This window comes from Corvus kubaryi, unplaced genomic scaffold (assembly GCF_017639235.1).
Source record: "Corvus kubaryi isolate FWS band 111438036 unplaced genomic scaffold, C.kubaryi_AGA036_p1.0 split1-131, whole genome shotgun sequence".
Classification (NCBI taxonomy): domain Eukaryota; kingdom Metazoa; phylum Chordata; class Aves; order Passeriformes; family Corvidae; genus Corvus; species Corvus kubaryi.
Genome location: NW_024582073.1, coordinates 1,762,112 through 1,782,036, shown reverse-complemented (window position 1 = coordinate 1,782,036; position 19,925 = coordinate 1,762,112). Strand labels below are relative to the sequence as shown.

General features: G+C 40.3%; 1 protein-coding gene across 1 annotated transcript; it reads right to left on the bottom strand.

The window, feature by feature from the left end:
- Positions 1-588: 588 nt before the first annotated feature.
- On the bottom strand, positions 589-18,590 carry ASAH1 (N-acylsphingosine amidohydrolase 1). Its single transcript, XM_042053254.1, has 14 exons — positions 18,474-18,590; positions 13,222-13,268; positions 12,940-13,030; positions 11,610-11,696; positions 10,590-10,668; positions 9,614-9,688; positions 8,729-8,774; positions 7,271-7,415; positions 6,055-6,109; positions 5,772-5,853; positions 5,053-5,184; positions 4,694-4,817; positions 3,946-4,002; positions 589-3,290 (listed from the first exon to the last, which is right to left on the bottom strand). The coding sequence occupies exons 1-14, from the start codon at positions 18,561-18,563 to the stop codon at positions 3,201-3,203; spliced, it is 1,200 nt and encodes a 399-aa protein (XP_041909188.1). The 5' UTR covers positions 18,564-18,590; the 3' UTR covers positions 589-3,200.
- Positions 18,591-19,925: the final 1,335 nt, after the last annotated feature.

The following is a 19,925-nucleotide window of genomic DNA, read 5'->3' as shown; positions in this document are numbered from 1 at the left end:
CTAGAACTAGGCTATGCAGTAACATTCAAAAAGTAAGTATGTTTTTCTTGTTGCATACATATTGACTTCTTTTTTTTGCAAAAATTTGATTCTTTTCCACAACAGAATTAGGAAAGCTGCATAAATCTCTTACGTAAACTTGAACAGAAAAATATATATGGTTACTTGACCTGGGAAAAAAACAAACCTAAGAAAAGGTAATCAGACCACCCCCTTGGTGTTTGTGAGGTATCTGAACTATGTGTACAGCAAATTAATATGAAAAAATACACCCATTGTCACTAATTTTGTCTTTCTATGTAAAAAAAAGGCAGCTAAATGAAATTCCAACATTGAAAGTAGCTGCAAACATTTCTTCAGTGAAATGGTCTTAGCTTCCATCACTGTGCACAGAGCAGCAGCAGCAGGGGGAAGGCAGTAAACTGACATTAAAAATAGATATGTCTATCTGTAACAAAAGCAAATTAGACTTTTTGTCCAGCTTGAGAAAACTTTCAGACTTGACAGATGAAGGTTAAATTAACAAATAATCACATTCATCACTTTTTGTATATTAAGGCAGACAAAATCAGACATAGTTCTTGAGGGTTTTGTTTTTAAATAACTTTGTTTATTTTAGTAAACAACAGCATAGGCATTCAGGCTCTGGACAGACATCCATGGAATTTAGCTGTCCTTTTGCAATTGTAAAGCAATTTCAAGTGTGGAAATGTGGACTGTCTTGCACAAGGGACATACCAAAAGCTCATTACTTAATAACTGTAAATAGTCTACACTGCCTTGTTCTACATATGCTAAAGTGGGATGAGGCTAACTAAGCAAGTAAACTTATTTTTAAATTACAAGGTAATTTGATTATGGCTGTTACACAACTTCATTCCACATAAATCCGAACAACCCCCTTCCAGGCTGAGGTGTGCACTCAGAAATATATGATGGGCTCTTCACAGTACAGACTGCAACATCTGACTTTGTTTAACTGTCTTCTATGAATCAAATGGCCCAGGAGCTGAATTTCACACATGCTTTTTCACTAATTTAAATTGTGTTGCTATATTTGATTTACATAGCTTCAGTATTCATAGCTGAGATTAAAAATGGACCCTGGTAGTACCATCATGCTAACATACTTCTGCTTGCATACTTCAGGTAAAAAAGAAATTAGATGTACTAGACTGGCCCTTGTTTAACATCAGTTTACATAGTGGGATGTTGATTTCTGTGTGCTCTCAGTTTGTCAGTGTTGTATCTCCCCTGAGTTGGTTCTTGCTGTGCTACTACAGGCATTGTTCTAAGGCCTAGAAATATCAGTGTGTCATTTTCCTGAAACCAGAAGCTGTGTTTCTTCATCAGCTGCTAAAGTTATTTGGTAAACAGCATTCCTGTTGTTCCCACTTCTTCCAAGGCTGTTGGGAGGAGAGCCCCTAATAAAAAACAAGTTTGCAGTAAAATGGTAACCTGGCTACTGAAACAAGGGATGATTAAAGGTTATCTTTTAACCATAAAACACTGAGCTGAAAGGAATCTCAAGGATCATCTGGTCCAATCTTTTTGGCAAAAGCCCAATCTAGACAAGAAGGCCCAGCACACTGTGCAGCTAAGTGTCCAGTGTTAGGGAATCCACCACTTCCCTGAAGAAATTATTTTGGGCAATCACTTGATTCCCCTTCTGTAGACTTCTTAGTGTTAAATTTCTAATTATGGGGAAAAAAATCTTTTAGTATCCTTAAGTGTTTGGAACAGGAAGCTGCAGTACACTGTGTTCTCAACTTGTGCATTACACTAATACTGTTCTGCATGTCCTGGCTATCAAGAGTCCCACTGTGACTGGATGCCATGAACAGGCGGGTTTTAATTGGAATGGCCTTTGCAATAGTGTCTCTGCAGACACCAAAGAGAGACCAACACTTCCCTTACACTACTGCCAACTTTGAATTCCTGGCATAATGGGAATATGAATAGCACTTCTTTCCTAGGGAGGTTAAGAAAAGATTACAAGGAAACCACTATAAATACCAGCCCCTAAGCTCACTCTCTAGTGTCTTCTCTTTGTGTGTTAGAAAACACAAGAGCTGGAACTGTAAGCTACTCCCAGCAATGCAGCCAGTGGCACAGATGAAACTACTGCCTCCTATATTATCTGCTTCCTAGGATATTAGGCTGCTACTACTTCTCTCTAAAGGGCCTTTCTTTCTTAACTTGAATTCCAGACAATGGTGTAATCTGACTTGACTTCCTTTCCCCACTTTCAAAAAAACCAACCAACCAAAATCCTCCCAAAACAACCCAACTACCCTATTATGACAATAGCTTTAACTACCAGTTTAAAAAATCAGAGGAAATCACTTTTTCAGGTGCTGTTAAAATCAGTCTATTTAGAAATGAAAGTAGTTTATGCTGTGTGGTATCTATCATACATGATGTCTTACACTGAAGTATGAAATGAGTATGTGTGTACTTTGGTCACAGAAAGCAGTTTTTCTTTATTGTATTTTTTTGAGACAACAGAAAAACCTGTATTAAAAAACAGGTAGTTTGTTAACAAGCCAAGAAAGAGCTTCAGCAAAAGAGCTATAAATCAGTGGCAAGACATTCTTGGCTCAGATCTTCTTTTAGATATTTCCCCAAGACCTTGCTTCTGTGACTAAATATGACACTTGGTAGGTTATTTTATAAAAGGGCATATCAGACATATCCTCATATTATACCAGAACAACAGCAATTAATCTTAAGTGCTTATGAACGGATAACATAATTGTATTGTCCCAGATGGTCTTCTTATATCCAATTCTTTTTGATACTTGGTAGGTGCCATTATAATTTGTGTTCTTTAGAAGGATTTTAATCTAAATAAACCAAACCAAAAAACCAAAAATTAACAAACCCATAACCAAGAACAAACCAAGAATACTGCCAAGACTGAAGAGATCTAGAACTAACTGCTGAACTCATTTGGCAGAAATGGCTGAAATCACACCAGACACTCATGAGGACACATTTCTTGTCAGCAGAACTGCTGGTTACAAAGCAAGGAAGTCTGCTGTGAGATAGGGTCCATTGTTAGAAGCACTTTGCCATTTCTATATAGCCATTAGATTTCTGAAGAAAGGAGTTAGACTGAGTAATCTCTTTCCAGAAGCATTTTTTGTGGAGGACAGCCAATCTGGACAAGCAGCTTCCAACACAGGAGAGGTACAGGGCTACCAAGGACTGCAGGGATCTGGGCATTCCCGCAGGTAAGTCTCTGTATGGCCATTATACACCTCCATCAGCGTTGTGCACACAGTCAGCTAACAGGCCGGGGGGGAGAAGAAAAAAAGAAGATAAGTCACATTACAGGAATTAGTGAAAAACTCTCTCTGATACAGCTGAACAGTTCTACTAAAATGAGCATTTTCCTTCTTTAGTCAACAACATGTGAGTATGAACTGTGTCCTCAGTCAAGAATGCTGCCTCCACTTAACACAGGAACTAAACTTCATCATTCAAAAACTCTTCACACTCCTTCCTTCACTTTTTTTCCCTAAATACCAAAACTTAAAGTTCAGACTAAAACCTCTTGTGTTGCAAGAATAATGTGCCTGTAGTATGCCTAAATCATGAGGTGTATTGACTTGTTTTATGTGAATTACAAAGGCATAGATCACACATTAATTCTGGTTAGAAGGGTCCTCAAGATGTCTGCAGCGCGGCTGCGGCCTCAAACAAGGGTCGGCTATGAGGAAAGGGCTCAGGCTACTCAGACTTTTAAAGCTGTAGGGCCTTTGGAAAATAGCTATTCCAGCAATTACATTTTGCTGTTACAAAGTAACATGAAATTTGGTTTGTTTTTACACTCATGTTTCCACCTAAAAAACCCCTGAATATACCACTGAAGCCTCCTCCTCAGACGTACTCAGTGCTCTGCCCCCCACCCTAAACGTCCGGCAAAAATAGAAGAATTACCTTATTGAGGACAGGCTTTGTGGAGAGAACATCATAAATTGCTGGTAGGGAGAGATTCTGAAAGAAAATAATACAATGATGTTAAAGGACATTAACCTGTATATGTAAATGCTGAGAACTAACTTCTTTACACCTCAATTAAATAACAAGATACTGCTTTAAGAGCACAAGACCCATAACACCTTGATATCAGAAGAATGTGGGCCGCAAAAATTTGAGCAGACCAGATCTCACTAGAGCATGGCACTCTTAAGTGTGTTCGCTGCCTGAGACTGTGTGTTTGAATTTCACTGGTGTGAAACTGCCCTGGAAGCACCACAAGTCTTTCTCAAAGTATCTCTAGGTGTATCCTCCTGCATATGCAGCTGCTGAAAATACTTTCAGGAAACCCACTCAGATGAAAAGAAAGCCCAAAACAAACCAACCAAACGAAAAACCCAACAAACCAAATGAAAAAGAATCCCCCCTAAAACCACCACCACAACCCAAACCAAAAAACAAAACAATACCCCAAAAAACCCCAAACAAATCAACAAAAGAACAAACAAAAACCCCACAAACCTCCCTCATGTAAAGAGCCAGCTTTTTATAACCCAGAAGCAGAGACAAGGTATCACAAAATCATCAGCCACTTCTGTCATTATAACTGCGCTTGAAAATAACCTGAATGCTCCTGGCTGTGTCAGGTCAGTACTGTAGCTTGGGAGTTTCAAACCAGCAGGATATGAGGTATTAGGAGGATGTTTACCTCTTGTGTTGTCTGGTTCAGGCATTTCATTGCAGGTCCTCTACGATTATCCAGTACCAGTGGAGGCTTCCAGCGATCGTAGTTTGTTTCTAACACGTACCACGTGCCCTTCTTGATATCAAGGCTGGAAAAGAGGTCTAAGTTTGTGTTTTGCTTCTCTAACTATATACTAAGTACACATATACAGTATATAATAAATACAGATGGATTTTTTTTTTTAGGTTTGCTGTAGTGTTTTTCAATGACGGTAAAGAAGTGAGCTCTTGTACAACAAAGTCACAAGGAACAGAGCACGCAATTATTGGTAGAACCTGTCCTCTTCTGAAGACTGAGTCAGGTGTCAGGTCAAGCATACTCACTCCCAGATATCCAGAGCAGCTGTCCTGGATCGAGTTATCACACACCCTTCTCCAGAATTTTTTCCTCCCAGAATAAAGTAAGCTGGAGCCAGCAGTCTTGTTTTTGCCAGTCTGTCTTTTGCATCTTGGTAACTGTGGGTAAGATAGTGTTGGACTATTAAATGCTATAAATGGTTCAAGTACTGAAGAGCAAGTTTCACAGACCCAGGGAAAGTTTGGATAGTTAAGCCTTTCTTCCCCTTTCATGCACATATGAGAAGACAGGATCACCATAGAGGAACACATTTAAGCAAAGCTTCTCTTCTCATTTTGTACTTGAAGCGTGATTGTTTAGAGGTGCTCTTTGCACTTTTTCCACACTTAAAACATGAACAAAATGATGACATACTGTGTCATAGTCCACTGAATTCATTTATTGCATAACAGCTTTGTTTCTGCTTACTTCGTATGATGTACTAGTACCTGCTGGATATGCTTTGATGTAGAATGCTTACACATTTAGATACCAACAGGCTCATCAGGAAAAAAGAAATCTGAGAAAAATATTTGAAGGATCATGTGTGATGCCTTGCCTCCTGCTCCAGACCAGACCTATTTAATGTTAAGGTCACTAGGAAGGTATCTGTGTCACTGGATATTAAGCATACATCTACAGTATTCATGCTAGTTGAAAGCAAAGCAGATTAAAGGAGCATAATATTTAGAGGGAGAGGGAATACCTTGTAGCATTCTCTAATACTGTTCTTGTAAGAAAGCCCATCCACATACCATCTCTTCTACCAAGAAACCATTCGAAGATTCCTGCAAAATATCACTGTTACAATAATTTGTTTTCAGATGGTTCACTCATGCTATTCTAACTTTCACAGCTGGTTTTAAAATGAGCTGTGTTTATCTTACCCATCTGCAATCTTTTCACCATTTGTGTGCCTGTTTATTGAGGTAACTGGTATGTCCCCTGGTATTTGTGCAGAAATAATGAAAGAAATGAGCATTACTCACCCACATAACCACCATCAAGACTGAAACGCTCATTCATTGTCAGAGTGAACAAGTTCTGAAAAGCATTAAACAAGCCAACCTTCAGCCATTGCCAGCCCACGAGTACCAGTAGTAAACAGGAGGCAGTATTGCAATTTAGATGTCAACTGAGCTTCTTGTTTGTTAAGACTCTTCCCTTTAAGTAACAGACTGCAAGATCAAGCTCATGTAGAGAAGAACCTAAGTTATCACGGCTTGAGTAAGTAGAAATGAATTTTCTGACCTGGCAGAGCAATCAGCAAGGCATGCTTTTAAGCTAAGCAAGTCAAGCCTGTGGCCATTTTTTCCACGGAATGAGCAGTTTTCCTTTCCCTGCTGTATGTCACCTTCTTCTCAGACCTCTGAGTACTATTCCAGTTTGAAGGCATATTTTTAAGTCCCAGTGTTAAGTACACCCTGATACGTTACTGCTATTTGCATGGGCATGCAGCAGCACACAGTCCATGTTACTTGGAACACGGAATTCAAACTCAAATCTCAGCGTTCTCCAACAAATGTTTCAGACAAAAACTGCATTCAGCTACACTGACTATTTTTTAGAATGGAATCTTCCCAATGTATTTGAGCAGAAGACAAAAATAGATGTATACAATGCAGGGATTTATGCCAGAAATGCTCTACAAGAAAGACTACCTATAACAGAAGATAGAGCATGTAAAAAAGGAGAAGTTGTGGTAAGCTGGACACCCTGATATAGTTCTGTACTGACGGTTATTAAGATGTATATAAACCCCAGATTTCAGCTGCCTATTAAATAAAAACCCAACAAAAAAGTCTTAAAATGTAGGACTGCCTTTTCCAAGACAGATTGGAGAAAGAATTAAATAGCACAAGTGTGCTGTTTCACCCCTCGGATCACAGCAATAGCTATTAGCCAGCAAGAAACTCTGACCACTTCAGCACTTTGTATTCACTCCTGTTTATATTTGAAATTCAATGCTGTTTTTAAGAACTGTCCAAACAGAAGCATTTCATTTAGGCAATCTCCTTTCACAAGGAAGGGTGCAGCACTGTTTTCTTTTATCTGTCTTCAAGTAGCTATGCTGTGCACCAGAACAATTAAGATAATTTATTAAAAAACATCCCAAGGCAGAGCATGAAAGCAGAAAAATTTAAATTGTAAAGGAAAGTCTGAAGCATTTGTAACAAATTGACAAAGCTCCATCCCCATACTTACTGGTTTGACTCCAGACACCATGCCTATGTATCCTGCAAAATTTGTGGACTTGAACACTGTTTTGTTGTTTCTCTGAAAGTCCAAGAGTACCACCAAAGGCTTCAGTTCCCGAGTTAACGTCCAGGAATTATTTTTAACATCCCACCTGCAGGAGACAGTACAGCACTTGAAACTTCCCTCTCTCAGCTGTTTTTAAAGCTTCCCTTCACAGCATGCAGACATCCTGTGTGTGATGCCTGTCCTCTGATCTTACTCGTGTCTGCCAACATCACTGCTCCCTAGTTACCTGAGCAGCACCAGCAAGGAACAACTAGGAAGTCTATATGCACAAGCAGGCAGTGAAAAGAACTAAGTTTTGTTTGAACCAAGAGCATATATATTGCTCAGAATTAAACAGCACCACCATAACAACTGGTTTGTTTTGAACACATAACTTTGTTCTCTACCTGCTAGCAAAGGGAGCTACAGGTACTGCCTCTGATGCCAAACCTCAAATTCTTATTTTTCAAAGGCAGAAGAGAAACCATGTACTACTGGATTTGCTCTACATGAAGGAAAGTATCAGCTCTAGTTTGCAAAATAAGCCAGACCAGTTTGTAGGCAAGAGGTTGATAAAGAGCACTTAGCAGACCGTTAAACTCTGGAAATAATCCAGATTCTGGGAGCAGCTTTAAAGTTTCCTTAGTTTTCAGGAAGCATATTCACACTATTTCTGACAAGTGAGAGAAGTCCAACACAAGCCAAACCAAGGGACAGGTGGAGTCACAGTTGACAACACATGAGTTTTTGATAGGCAGGTAAGAATTTTAATAAAGATGAACATTTAAATTCCAATTGTGCATTGAGCATCATCTGGATGAGTGATGTTACAAAATATACTGGGGTAATAAAAGCAAACGCTGAACTACCTGATCATGGGGTATGAAAGGAGAACTAATGAGTGCTGGGCAACAAACTACAGAGTTTGTATGGAAATGATGAATGATGCGAAGTGGCAGTGGAGCACAGTACAGTAACGGGGGGAGGAGAGGGGGAAGGAAAAAAAAAAACACCTTAAAAATGCCAAGCCCCAATCCAATCCCCATTTCAGTGCATACATTAAAATTGATGCTTCATCCCATCATGTAAAGAACAACATCTATTGTGCCTCAGAGATCAGGTTACATGGGCCATTCTTTGGTTTGAGACAGTTTGAACTGGAGCTGAGAAAAAAAGGTTAAGTAACACAAAACACAACTGTTCTTGATGCACTTGGGGCAGTTTGACATAAGATCAGCAGAACATCCCGATCTTTTCATTTTAGCCTTTCTTCACAACACCCAATGGAGAATTACTTGTCACAGTCATAGCAACATCCAGTTCATCACTTAGACTCAAAGAATGCATGTAGCTATTTCAAGTTCAGCTCGGTTTTTCTTTGGGTTTAAAAAAAAAAAAATCAGAAGTTTAAGTACTTACCCTAGGAACAGTCCAAAATCCAAGTTCCTGGCATGGTACAGCTTCCCTATACAACAATAAATAAATAGATAAATAAATACAGTTTTCTAAAGAAATAGACAAATTTCAGCTTAGAAACCCAAGAAAGGAGTAAGCAGGCAAATACCTGGGAAAGTAAGCAAGGAAAATAGCATTCTCTACTTGCCCTTTTCATAACCACAATACAATGATGGGTTTTTTTTGGTCAGAGAAGTGTTTTGCCATAACTGAAAACAAGTAATCTTGCAAACTGCTGTCCAACTCAGATTCAAACCTTTCCATATTATCTTAATGCAATGGCAACACCTTGAGCTTCCTCTACAAGTGAGACATTTGGAAGCCCTCTGAGAATCCTTTAGAAAATTCCTAAGCTGGAACAGGTATAGACAAGGGCTGCAGAACTAAGTAGGAGAATGAAAGAGTCTCTTTTCTTAGAAGAGACTGTCCATTTTCTCTACCGCCATACACATGCAATATCTAGAAACTAGATACAAAATCCTGCATGGCACTGAGAAAGTTCCAGATGTGTAGCTGGTGTTTCTTTTCCCTAGAAAAAGGAATATGACCTATTAAAAAACCCCCAACCAACCAATCACAAAAAACCCATCATCCAACAAAACCAAACCCAAACCATCTTTGAAAGTAATTTTGTCCTTTTTTTGTCCTTTTAAACCTAAGAGACTTGTGAACTCTTATTCCCTTTCTCAAGAAATACCTCTTATTATCAGTCCTTAGGTATTATTATTACCTTTTACTCTCTTTACTAGATCTTCTTGCCTGCAGCTGAGGAGGAGTGTATTTGCATAATTGAGGCAGACCCTCTTCTACATAAAAGGAAACTGTTACCAGTATTTTGGATTGCATTACCTGTTTTATCTTCTGCCACTATTGATGTACATACAGTAAAAATTTCATAAAAAATGTTAAAAATAACGATTTCCCCTAGAAAAAAAAAAGAAACAAAGTTAAATTGAAACTTGCCACGAACAGAAAAAAAAATGGTTAGAAAAAAGCATACTGCAAAGTTCAGTATTCTGTAATATTTCTGTTAAAAATTCAAATTTAAATCTCCTTTGATCTTTAAAATGACTGATTCAGCAAAATCAAGAGCTTCCTGAAAGGCAAATAGAAGGATCAGAATCCCTTGACCTTCTGCCTTACCATGCACAAAGCTGACAGTCATTGCTACTTCCTCCTCTGGAAACTTCAAAACAAGCTATAAAATTCACTTTAAAGAAGAAAGCTGCTATATGTACCACTAATGCCACATAAGAGCTGCTGGCCAGCAGCAGGTGTACTGCTTCTGTATGAGGGAAGCAGTGCTAACAGGCAATGGTCCTTCTCTGTCTCAGTTCTGGAGGAACTCGGTGCCTACTCCTCACCTGGAATGGCATTCTTCTGCAGGAGGTACAGAGGGAAGGCAGAAGGACACGGCAAGGACCACAAGGGAAAGACAGCACAGCAGGAAACTGAGCCTTGACTTCTTTATATGTCAACAGCAGACACACAGCTGAGTGCAAAACCAATGTGAATAAAGGATTCCCTCAAATTTTGGTGCACAGGAGCTGAGACTTCCTCCAGTTCCTAAAACCTAGGAGTGAGAACTTACAGCTCTACAGACAAGTCCCAGCCTGATAAAAGGCTTAGGTGATTTATTGCATTCTCCTCTAAAACACTGTTGTTGTTTAGTGTGAGATGTAATTTATTGCTTTAACTACTTAATTAATGATTAGTTAAAGTCACAGATGATTAAAACTAACTGCAGATTGGTAAACACACTAATTTTAAATGAATCTGTATTCCTAGCTTTCCACTATGTTAATACAGTGTTGGAAACTGTTACCCAAAGGAATCCCAGATGAATTTGCAATCCCTTGGAGTTCTTCATTGAAAGGATAAGGAAGCGTGGCAGTCAGATGAGCCTGAAAGGAAAAGTTTTGTATGATACATGTTTAAATTAACACTATTTTGTTACTTATAACAAACGTCTCCTCAACAGGCACATTTTTCTCACAACTACTGAGTGTTTAATTTCTCTGCAGTCTGTAGAACTTGAGGTTGTTTGCAGAGTCCTTGGAAGACAAGTACATACTTAAGGAAAGAAAACTCTCACTCATCAAAACGCTGACGTGAGCAATGGACATGAGCACAGTCTCTCTTAGCAGGAACAGATGGAACAGAGTGAAGTAGGACTCGTATATATTAAAAGCTCAACTGCAGTGGCGCTCAGTGTCAGTATTTATGGGCAACCCTGACCTTCACACATTGGGATGGCAACCTGTAAAAGCTGCCAACCCCACTCAGGCACCCAGGGATATGCTGTAACCAAAAATGGGGGAGAGATCTCACCTTTTGCTGTCTCTAACCCTACACTGCTTTTCCCTGTTCCATGCCAAAGCTTACTTTAACCAGAATCAAACCGATTTTTAAGGTGAGGCCTGGTCAAAGGTGTCCCTGTAATCAGACATTTATTACAGTTTTCAAAACCTTATTTTACTCTACTGTTTAAAAGAAGTGGAACATGGTAAAAAAATTCAGTCAAGTGTTTTTCTACAGTAACTAAGTCTGTAGCATATTTGTCTAGTGTTACTAATCCAAACTTAAAAAGATCTTAGGGAAAATTAGAGGAGGAAGAGGGAAGAGATGTGCATTTTTTGTTTGATGGTTTCAGAGTAATTCAGAGCAGACAAGAAGGTAAAATTTTGGAGTGACTCTTTAAAATAGCATTTTATTCTGTTGTGGAAGTGGAATTAAGAACTTGTAATTTAAGAACTTTTAAAGTTCTTAATTGTCAGATTTAGAAGCATTCTAATTCTGTAGTCAGAGCATACAGTAATAACAAAATTAAGCTGAAAATACTTACTATTTTGTTATCCACTATGTCAACAACTTTGCCACTGGGGAAGAAGGTATTTGCTATATCTTTAATATTCTGGACCACAGTCTTCAGCTAAAAAGAGCAAGGGCTTTTATTGAATAGAAGATCTTACGTGCAAGAATTGCTAGAATACTAACAGAACTCCACGACAGACTTTTGATAAAATCCTCTGTTGAGAAAAATAAATACTTAAGTAAAGTGCTAAATGTCATGTTCTTGGTGAGAAAAACACCCCCAACTCCCCACTAGAATAATTCTTCAAGCTTTGTTCAAGTAACTTTCTAGATTAGTTCCAATGTGTCCTTCTACCAGAAACAACAAATTACAGGAAAGTCATCCTTATCTTCTTCTCCTTTGATCAGATTTTAATACTCTGCACTCTTCTATCTTTCAAAATGCTAATTTCAAGCTCTTTGCTTAAGCACTGATATTACTGAAGACAAAAATACTCAATAAATTTCTTATTAAATCACATGCTTTCCATTTGCAAGATGTCAGTGTTGCAAATAAGAGTTCCACTCCATGTGATCTAACTCCAAAGTACATAAGAGATAAAACTCTTCAGAATCTGAGGTGAAACCTGAAGCTTCCAACACCCACTGGTTTAAATGATATTTTTAAAATAAATATTAGCATGTAAGCAGAATTTGTCTGGCTTTCAGAATAGAAAGGCCAAAGTCATCAAGGATATAGCAAAAAGCCCTAGCCTTGTTTGAGAAATTAAAAAGTGCTGAACTGAATTTTCGGTGATCTTCAGAACAGCTGTTTTAAGTAGTTTGAAATAGGCTGAAATATTAAAAAAATTATTTGTGCTATGTAAACACCAGTGCTACAACCAGCATTCCTGAAAAGGGCAGTAAGTTCTTAACTTCTCCCTTGCCATTTCATCATCTCATGCAATATTTTGAGAGAAGTCGGGAGGTGCAGAGAAGGGATGCTGCCTCAGTTTCACTTCAGTTCACCAAGGCTGTTTCTTTGGTGTATTCTTCCCTCTTCATTCTGCACCACTTCATGACTAAGGAGATTTGATAAATGAAATTGCACACACTTGTTTATGGCACCCTCGTTTTTACACCTCTACATCCTAAACACCAGTGTCTCTACACTTAATGCTGCTAGCTTAAGTGTTAAACAGACAAAAAGTTTACTCAAGCAAGTATTTTAGACTGGAATCATATTAGAAAAGTCAACTGGAAACATTATCCCTTTCAGATAGTTTTAGCACATGTATTCCTTTTAAAACTTTTCTCCAAATAAAAGGCTATGTGCTAGTTTTGTACCTGTTAAGCCTCAGAGCAAGCTCTGCATTTCTTACCTCTGTCTTTTTGTCACGCATCAAGTCATCCCACCTTTTGCTGGGAGGTAAGTCAAGATTTATGACATATGTGGGTATATTCCCTTTGAACCTGAGAGACAAACACCAGAGATCAAATTTAAAGAAGGCTCTCAAAAAACAGTTGACAAAATAGGTCTTCCCACCTGTAACCAGCATTTTGTAGACCTGCATCAGGAACAAGTTTCAAGAAAAAACCCTGTTCAGACTTGCAAATCACAACTTCTCTACAATTTGCTAGACAAGTTGAATCAGATTACTTACGTTGGTCCTGAAGGAGGGTACATTTTACTCCTGCACTCTTCTCCATACTGTAAAGATAGTGAAACATTGCTATTTAGTTTCTTTGTTAAAACACTATTATGCTAGTAGACTTAGTTTCTAATTAAACTTTTAGGACTAGTCAGTTAACTCAAAGTCTTGGGACTTTGGAAAGAGGAAAATAGAAAAGGAGGGACTAGCAGCAACTTCGCCATGCTGTCTGACAGACCTTCAGACAACTTGTCTAATGTAGTCCAGGGCAAGCAAAAGGGTATGATAAATATACAAACTGCATATATTTTCACTCTGTGTGATTTAATGAAGAGCACTTCAAATCATATTCTTTATACAAGTTCAGGAACCTTAGATCTCAGTATGAACCAGTCTGTTCTGTTTGTCCAATTCATAATCCCATTTCACAGCGTCATTCCTAGCTATGTTTAGTGTTAAGATGCACTGTGCAGCTGGGGCAGGGAAAGCGTAATGAGCTCTTGGCAATCCCTCAGCCGGTGGAATAAGCTGTATGGCACGACTTTGGGTTCAGCATGGACAAGTGCTGCTGAAGTGGTGCTAACATTATGTGGGGTGCAATTCAACTAAAAAAATACACCTTCATTCCTGTGAGCATGGCTAGCTACAAATCAAAGTTTGAGAACAATTTTAGGCGTACTCCAAGTGAATGCAAGGGTGTTTTTCCATCAATTACATAAAGCATGCATATAAATATATAAACATATGCATATACATGCCACAATTATAACACTATGTTTTACCCCAGTGACATACAAGCAAATGCCTACTGGCCACCCGCACTTGTGCTTCAAGCTGGTCGAGAGCAGGCCAGATTTGGTCCCAAAACTACGTGAGAAGTTCAATAAGCGCCTTAGAGCATAATATATCTCACTAGGAAAAAGGAAAGGTACATGTGCTGTTCTGGGAGCCTGTAGAAAAGCTCCTAAAACACAAATGTTTGGGAGGCACAACAGAAACAAAAATATGATGTAATCCTTCCATCACTTCCCTTCCTCCCCACCCTTGATTTCCCGTATTTATTAGTCTGTATTAATTAGATTACTAGTGTGTCCTTACAATGCATTCTGGTTCCAGTGAAAACTGTGACAACATCTCCAGCACCTATGTAACTGGGACAGAGAAGTCAACTAATGTCAATGTTCTCTTTGGGCTAATCTCATTAGCTGTTTTTAATGCATTAATACAGAAAACGCATTGTCTTACACAATGCCATGGACTTTAAACACTGGCCTAATTTGTTACAACTGGAAACAGCAATTATAAATTGGGATGGATTTCTGTGTGTTACAATGTTAATCTCTTTCTACTGTTTCCAGCTGCTGGGAGAAAGCATGAGATGAATGTTGGTTTTCCAACACATGGAGGTATAGGACCAGAAGCTGTTTCCTAGATTTCAGTGCAGTGCAGTTATAGACTTTGCACAGCTAAAACAGAACGCCCAACACAAAAGGCCCTTTAATTTTCAAAGTGAAGAAGTATCAAAACAAGGAGGGTAGGAGGGATATCACATGACTAATTAGGCAAAAAAAGTCAGAGGTTTTGTGCAAAGTCAGACAAATGCTTAGCAGTACTGATGCAACTGTCTTGTGCAATTTTCCATCCTGCAATACTAAAATCCATCAGAAGAAAGTGACATTACATATACATCCTACTGCAACGGATGCACATATTTGGATCTTCAGGAAATACCTCTCACAAAATGCATTTCCTGACAGATAAAGCCTCTAACAAAAAAGTTATCCAAAGTGGATGAGAGTAGAGCCCATGCTCACAGAGAAAACAGTGGCACCTGTGCAAAACTGATTTCAGAGGATTTTAAGCTAAAGGTGCTAAACATTATGTCACTCCTGGCATTTTCCCCTGGGATTTTAATCTTGTATTCACAGCTATTTTTATCTTCCGAGTGCTTTGCAGCCTGAGCCACGAAAAAGGTGAGGAAAGCAACAGTTAAAGGGAGAGAGAACAGAGAAAATGTTCCCATCTTACATGTGGTATTTTTAGATTTCTCACCTGTCTATGTATAAAGCAAGGTAAAGAAGCCAGTAAGTCCTAAAACAACCTGTACATCCTTCAAAACTGCTAGCATTAATTGAGGTATCTGAAGAAATCAGAGATTACTGTTTCTTTAGGTTAACTATTATATCATAGAATCACAGAATATCCTGAGTTAGAAGGGACCTGCAAGGATCATTGAGTCCAACTCGTGGCCCTGCACAGGACAAGCCCAAGAGTCCCACCATGTGCCTGAGAACACTGTCCAAATGCATCTTGATCTCTGACAGGCAGTGCCTGACCACCCTTGGTGAAAAACCTTTCCCTAACAGCCAATTTAAACCTCCCCTGGCACAGCTTCAGGCCATTCCCTCAAGTCCTATTGTTGATCAGCAACAGGAAGAGATGAGTGCCTGCCCTGTGCTTCCCCTTGTGAGGAGCTGTAGACTGCAGTGAGGCCTCCCCTCAGTCTCTTCTCCAGTGAGAACAAGCGAAGTGACTGCAGCAGCTCCTTGTACGGCTTACGCTGGCACACAGGCAGCAATTTAAAAAGATATCAAGACAATCAGAAAACTAGAAAGCTAGAAACGTTTTTTTTTACACGAAGTTCTAACATGGCACAAAAAAATTGTTATCTTTTGCAACCAGCTAAAGATGAACTGCAAAGCTTTCTGAGAAGGTTAAAAAAAAAAAAAAAAAGACATGTAAAGAATTTTCTTGCAGCAGCAGAAAAACCAACAAGCACTTTTTATAACCAGAGTGGAATAAGCAGCTATGAAGTTACTACTGTGGTCAGCCAGGTTCTCCTCTCTGCAGAGGCTTGAGACTGATAGAAGGACAATAAATGCTGTCCAAGAAAAGCAGGAGCATCCTTTCAGCATGACAGAATCACTTTCCGTTTCCAGTGTGACAAGCCAGAGGTGGTCCCCTAGAAAAAGCCACTGGAAGTTGGATCCAAACAGCAGGTTACCACTATAAATGTGCTTTTCAAACGTGCATTGAACCCCCTAAGAGAAACATGGATATTCTTGAATGGAGATTTAATCCTCCCTTTGTTTTGCTCTTTAAAATCTACTGTTACCAGTAGGTTGCATATTTTGATTATCTTATATACTGCTGACTTTCAAATTGAGACGTATGTAATGACACAAAAACAGACATGCAGGAGCACTGGATCAAAACACTACCAGGAAGATAACACAGTGAAGGAGAAATAGAACATGGTATGGGGAAAGATGGAAATAAAAAGTGGATGTAGCACAGAAGATTTATATTTTGACTAATTGTATTAAAAAAAAAGTGGAACAGAAACCAAATAACTAGCGAACAGTTAAAATGATTTGGGTGAACTGGAAAAAAAAATCAAGTAGTAACAGTTACTATTGACTGCAGTACAGAAAATTAATGCAAGGTTTAATGACTGCCAAGTAAATATTTTGACACCTAGACTGATTTCGTTAACATGAAATAGGCTGAATGCAGCTTGTCCAGTCTAAGGAATACCAGCACACATTTTATTAACCTCAAAAATATTTTTGGGGCAGACCATCTCTGGCATCCCTCCTTAATATTTATATATTTTATATTTCTCAACTTCCGATGTAAAAATAAATATAAAATTACCTCTTTGAGCTATTAAATGTAATTCCATAGTTTAAGGACACTGCATTCAGTCTCTTTCAGTCAATCTGTTATATTCAGCATCTTTTGGTCTATGAACTCTGTGATCTAACACATTGTTCTCTCTGCTCCTCTTCCCTCATGGGAAGATGCCAATGCAACACTCTTGTGCTGCAGGAGTCCCAATACTGTTCACCTTTCTGAACACAGAGGTTAAGAGTACTCTTTCAGTACTGAAAAAACGGTGACCAAGACAATTTAAAGCGCAGTTTGGACACAAAGGTCAGCAAGGTTCAGGGGGCCTCAATGAAAGCTAAAGGGACTGAGAGCCTGCACCACTGAGATATAATTCAAGGCACCTATCTTCTGTATTCTTTGTTAATGAGATTAACCCAAACAGTGGCACTTAGGAAGAATTCTTCAGCAAATTATGCATCCCTGCATCTCAAACAAAAATTAAATATCCAAGCCTAACAGCTGGCTGCACAGCAGCACAATCTGCAGCCCAGACACACAGTGGATATTGTGCAAGTGCAAAGATGTACCAAGTGAAATCAAATGCAAATCAAGATCTAATGCTACTACTTTGCTGACAGCTGGCACTTTCTCCTGTAACTCCACACTCTAGAATACTTTTGGCTAAAATTCTGAAGGTGTTTTAAGCTGGAAATAACTTATAGTATTGGGAAGCTGCTCTTGGCGGGTAGGATGGGACTGGGAGAAGAGAGGGGAGAGAGAAGAGCCCAGTCCTGTGTAGAAAAGACACTAAGCGAACATGGGCCATCCAGATGCCCGCAGTCCCTTCCTGCAGGTCTCCCCTCTCACAAAACCCATACCAATTTTCCGGAAATCAATGTAATTTGCTAGAAAAAGACTTAGATCAAACACTAAAGGGTGTACTATATTCCTAAAATATTTAAAAATAGATTGCAAAAAACATTTTGAAATCCAGAGGTATTTAAAACCAATCCTCTTCACAGAGGATGGGGAAATTCAGGAACTTCAGAAGAGATGAGCGAATGCTTCGCTGCTTCAGGAATAAAAAATACACCAGGAAGCAAGAGCAGCTGTTTACATACCCAGGAAATGGAAGCCAGCCTGCTCCAAACGACTACCCCCGCCCTCCCAGCTTCCCAATTCCACCAAAAGTTAAATATTTCATTTATTCAGTTAAAAAAACCCAAACAGCCGAAAGAGCAAGAAACGACACCTAAAGCCCTCCCCTCGGGTGAACTACAGCAAATACACTCAGGAGATTCAGAGCCGTGCGCACTTTTAGCAAGCCCCTCTGAACTTTCCTTCTGGAAATCGCTGCTGTGGTGTGACAGGGCAACGCTGACAGTACAGACCCACACGAAAGCGAGCGCAGCAGCAAGGACTTGCAAAACACGCCGTGGCACAGCCCCTCCCGCCGCCGCGGCCGCGCCGCTCGCCACAGGAGCCATGTCCGCGTTCGGGAGCCCGTGGGCGCATCCACACGCCTGGATTCAGAGGCTCGCCCGGCCTCCCGCGCCGGGAAGGGCGGCGGCGGCCGCATCACCCCCGCCAGCCCCAGGCCGATCCGCTCCCGTCGGCCCCGCTCCCCCCTGCCCGTTCCCCGCCAGGCTCACCGGGTCCGGCGCCCGGGCGGGCTGCGCCAGGGCGAGCAGCGCCAGCGCCAGGGCGAGCAGCGGCAGCAGCGCCCGGCCCCGGCCCGCCATGGTCGTGCCCGGCTCCGCTCGGCGCGGCGCTCCCCGGAGCGGCCGGCACATGACAGCGCCCCGCCCGCCGGGAGCGGGAGCGGAGCGCAGCCCTCCGCCACAGCCCCGCCCCGCCCGGGCAGAGACGGCAGAGCGCGGCGCGCTCTCAGTCGCGCTTCCACGAAAGGCAACTTCCGCACAGGGGAGTCCCAAATAAAATCGCCTCTCTTTGGCAACACTAAGGGAAAACCCGTGGCACCAGTTTTCAGTCTGGCAGTACTAGGATTTTTAATTACTCTGTATCCTGCGGAGGTTTTAGGCAGGCTGTGTGGTAATGAAAGATGTCAGGCAGGCGCGTTCTTAAGGAAGGGTTTTTCTCCATCTTGCGGCTTAGGAGTGCAGGAAACGGGCAACTGGGGAGACAGACTAATGAGAAACACGGGGCATGAGATGCATCCATCTACAAGCGCCCTGCCTTCTAATTATTATTTAAATGGTATCTCTTTCAAAGAATTGTGGAATGGTTTGAGTTGGAAGGGACCTTAAAGACCATCTAGTTCCAAGCCCCCTGCTATGGGCAGGGACACCTTCCACTAGACCAGGATGTTGTAATATCAAGTACAAACCAGCAGCCAAAGTAGGTGCATACTGTCATTTTAGTATGACCATTATCATTTTAGTGTGAGCAAATGAATGTTTCATGAGTGTGTACATCAGCAACGGTTGGTGGAAGCACCATGAAAAGTACTCAAAACCTTCCAGGATGCCTGTGTTTTAGCTTGTCTCATGTGCTCTGTGCAGTGCCTGAGACGTGTCACGTGTTTTTAGGCACACAGAAAAGAAGTGATGCAGTCTTTAACATCATGACTTAATTGCCTGTGCAATTAACTCTCTTACAAAACAAAGTGGGGGTGGCAAGAAAAAGAAGGGAAGTCCTTGGCAGAAGGTTGATTGGAAAGCTGCATCAAACTGCAAAAATTAAGAGACAGGAAAGGATAAAAAATGTACTGTAGTGTGGGAAAGCCTTGGGAGGAGGGCATGCAACAGTGTAGGAAGGAGCCAGCTCAGAGCAGAAGCTGGGAATTGCACGGAGCTTTAGAGACCAAGGCAGAAGAACATTAAGCACTGGTGAAAGAAGACACAGAACCAATCTGTGGATTTAGAAACTGAGGAAAATTACAGTGTAGCAGGATAAACCTTGAAATTTTCATGGGAGTGTTCTTTAAAAACAGGAGATCAGGCAGTTTCTATAGGGTCTGGAAAATATTTTCAGTTGAAAACAAATACATCTAAGACAATAATCCCATCTTTACTTCCAGATATCTGAATATACTATTACGGGCTATGGTAAGAAAGACTCTGATTAAGTTGGTCTAATTAAGT

Bases quoted from the DNA above. Each gene is read 5' to 3' on its own strand.
- ASAH1 (XM_042053254.1), bottom strand. From the start codon at position 18,563: ATGGCGGGCCGGGGCCGGGCGCTGCTGCCGCTGCTCGCCCTGGCGCTG. The intron at 10,669-11,609 runs GTAAGTATTTTC...TTTTCCTTTCAG, and splicing joins ACATAGTGGATAACAAAATA to GCTCATCTGACTGCCACGCT. The intron at 8,775-9,613 runs GTAATGCAATCC...ATTGTTGTATAG, and splicing joins AGTGGCAGAAGATAAAACAG to GGAAGCTGTACCATGCCAGG.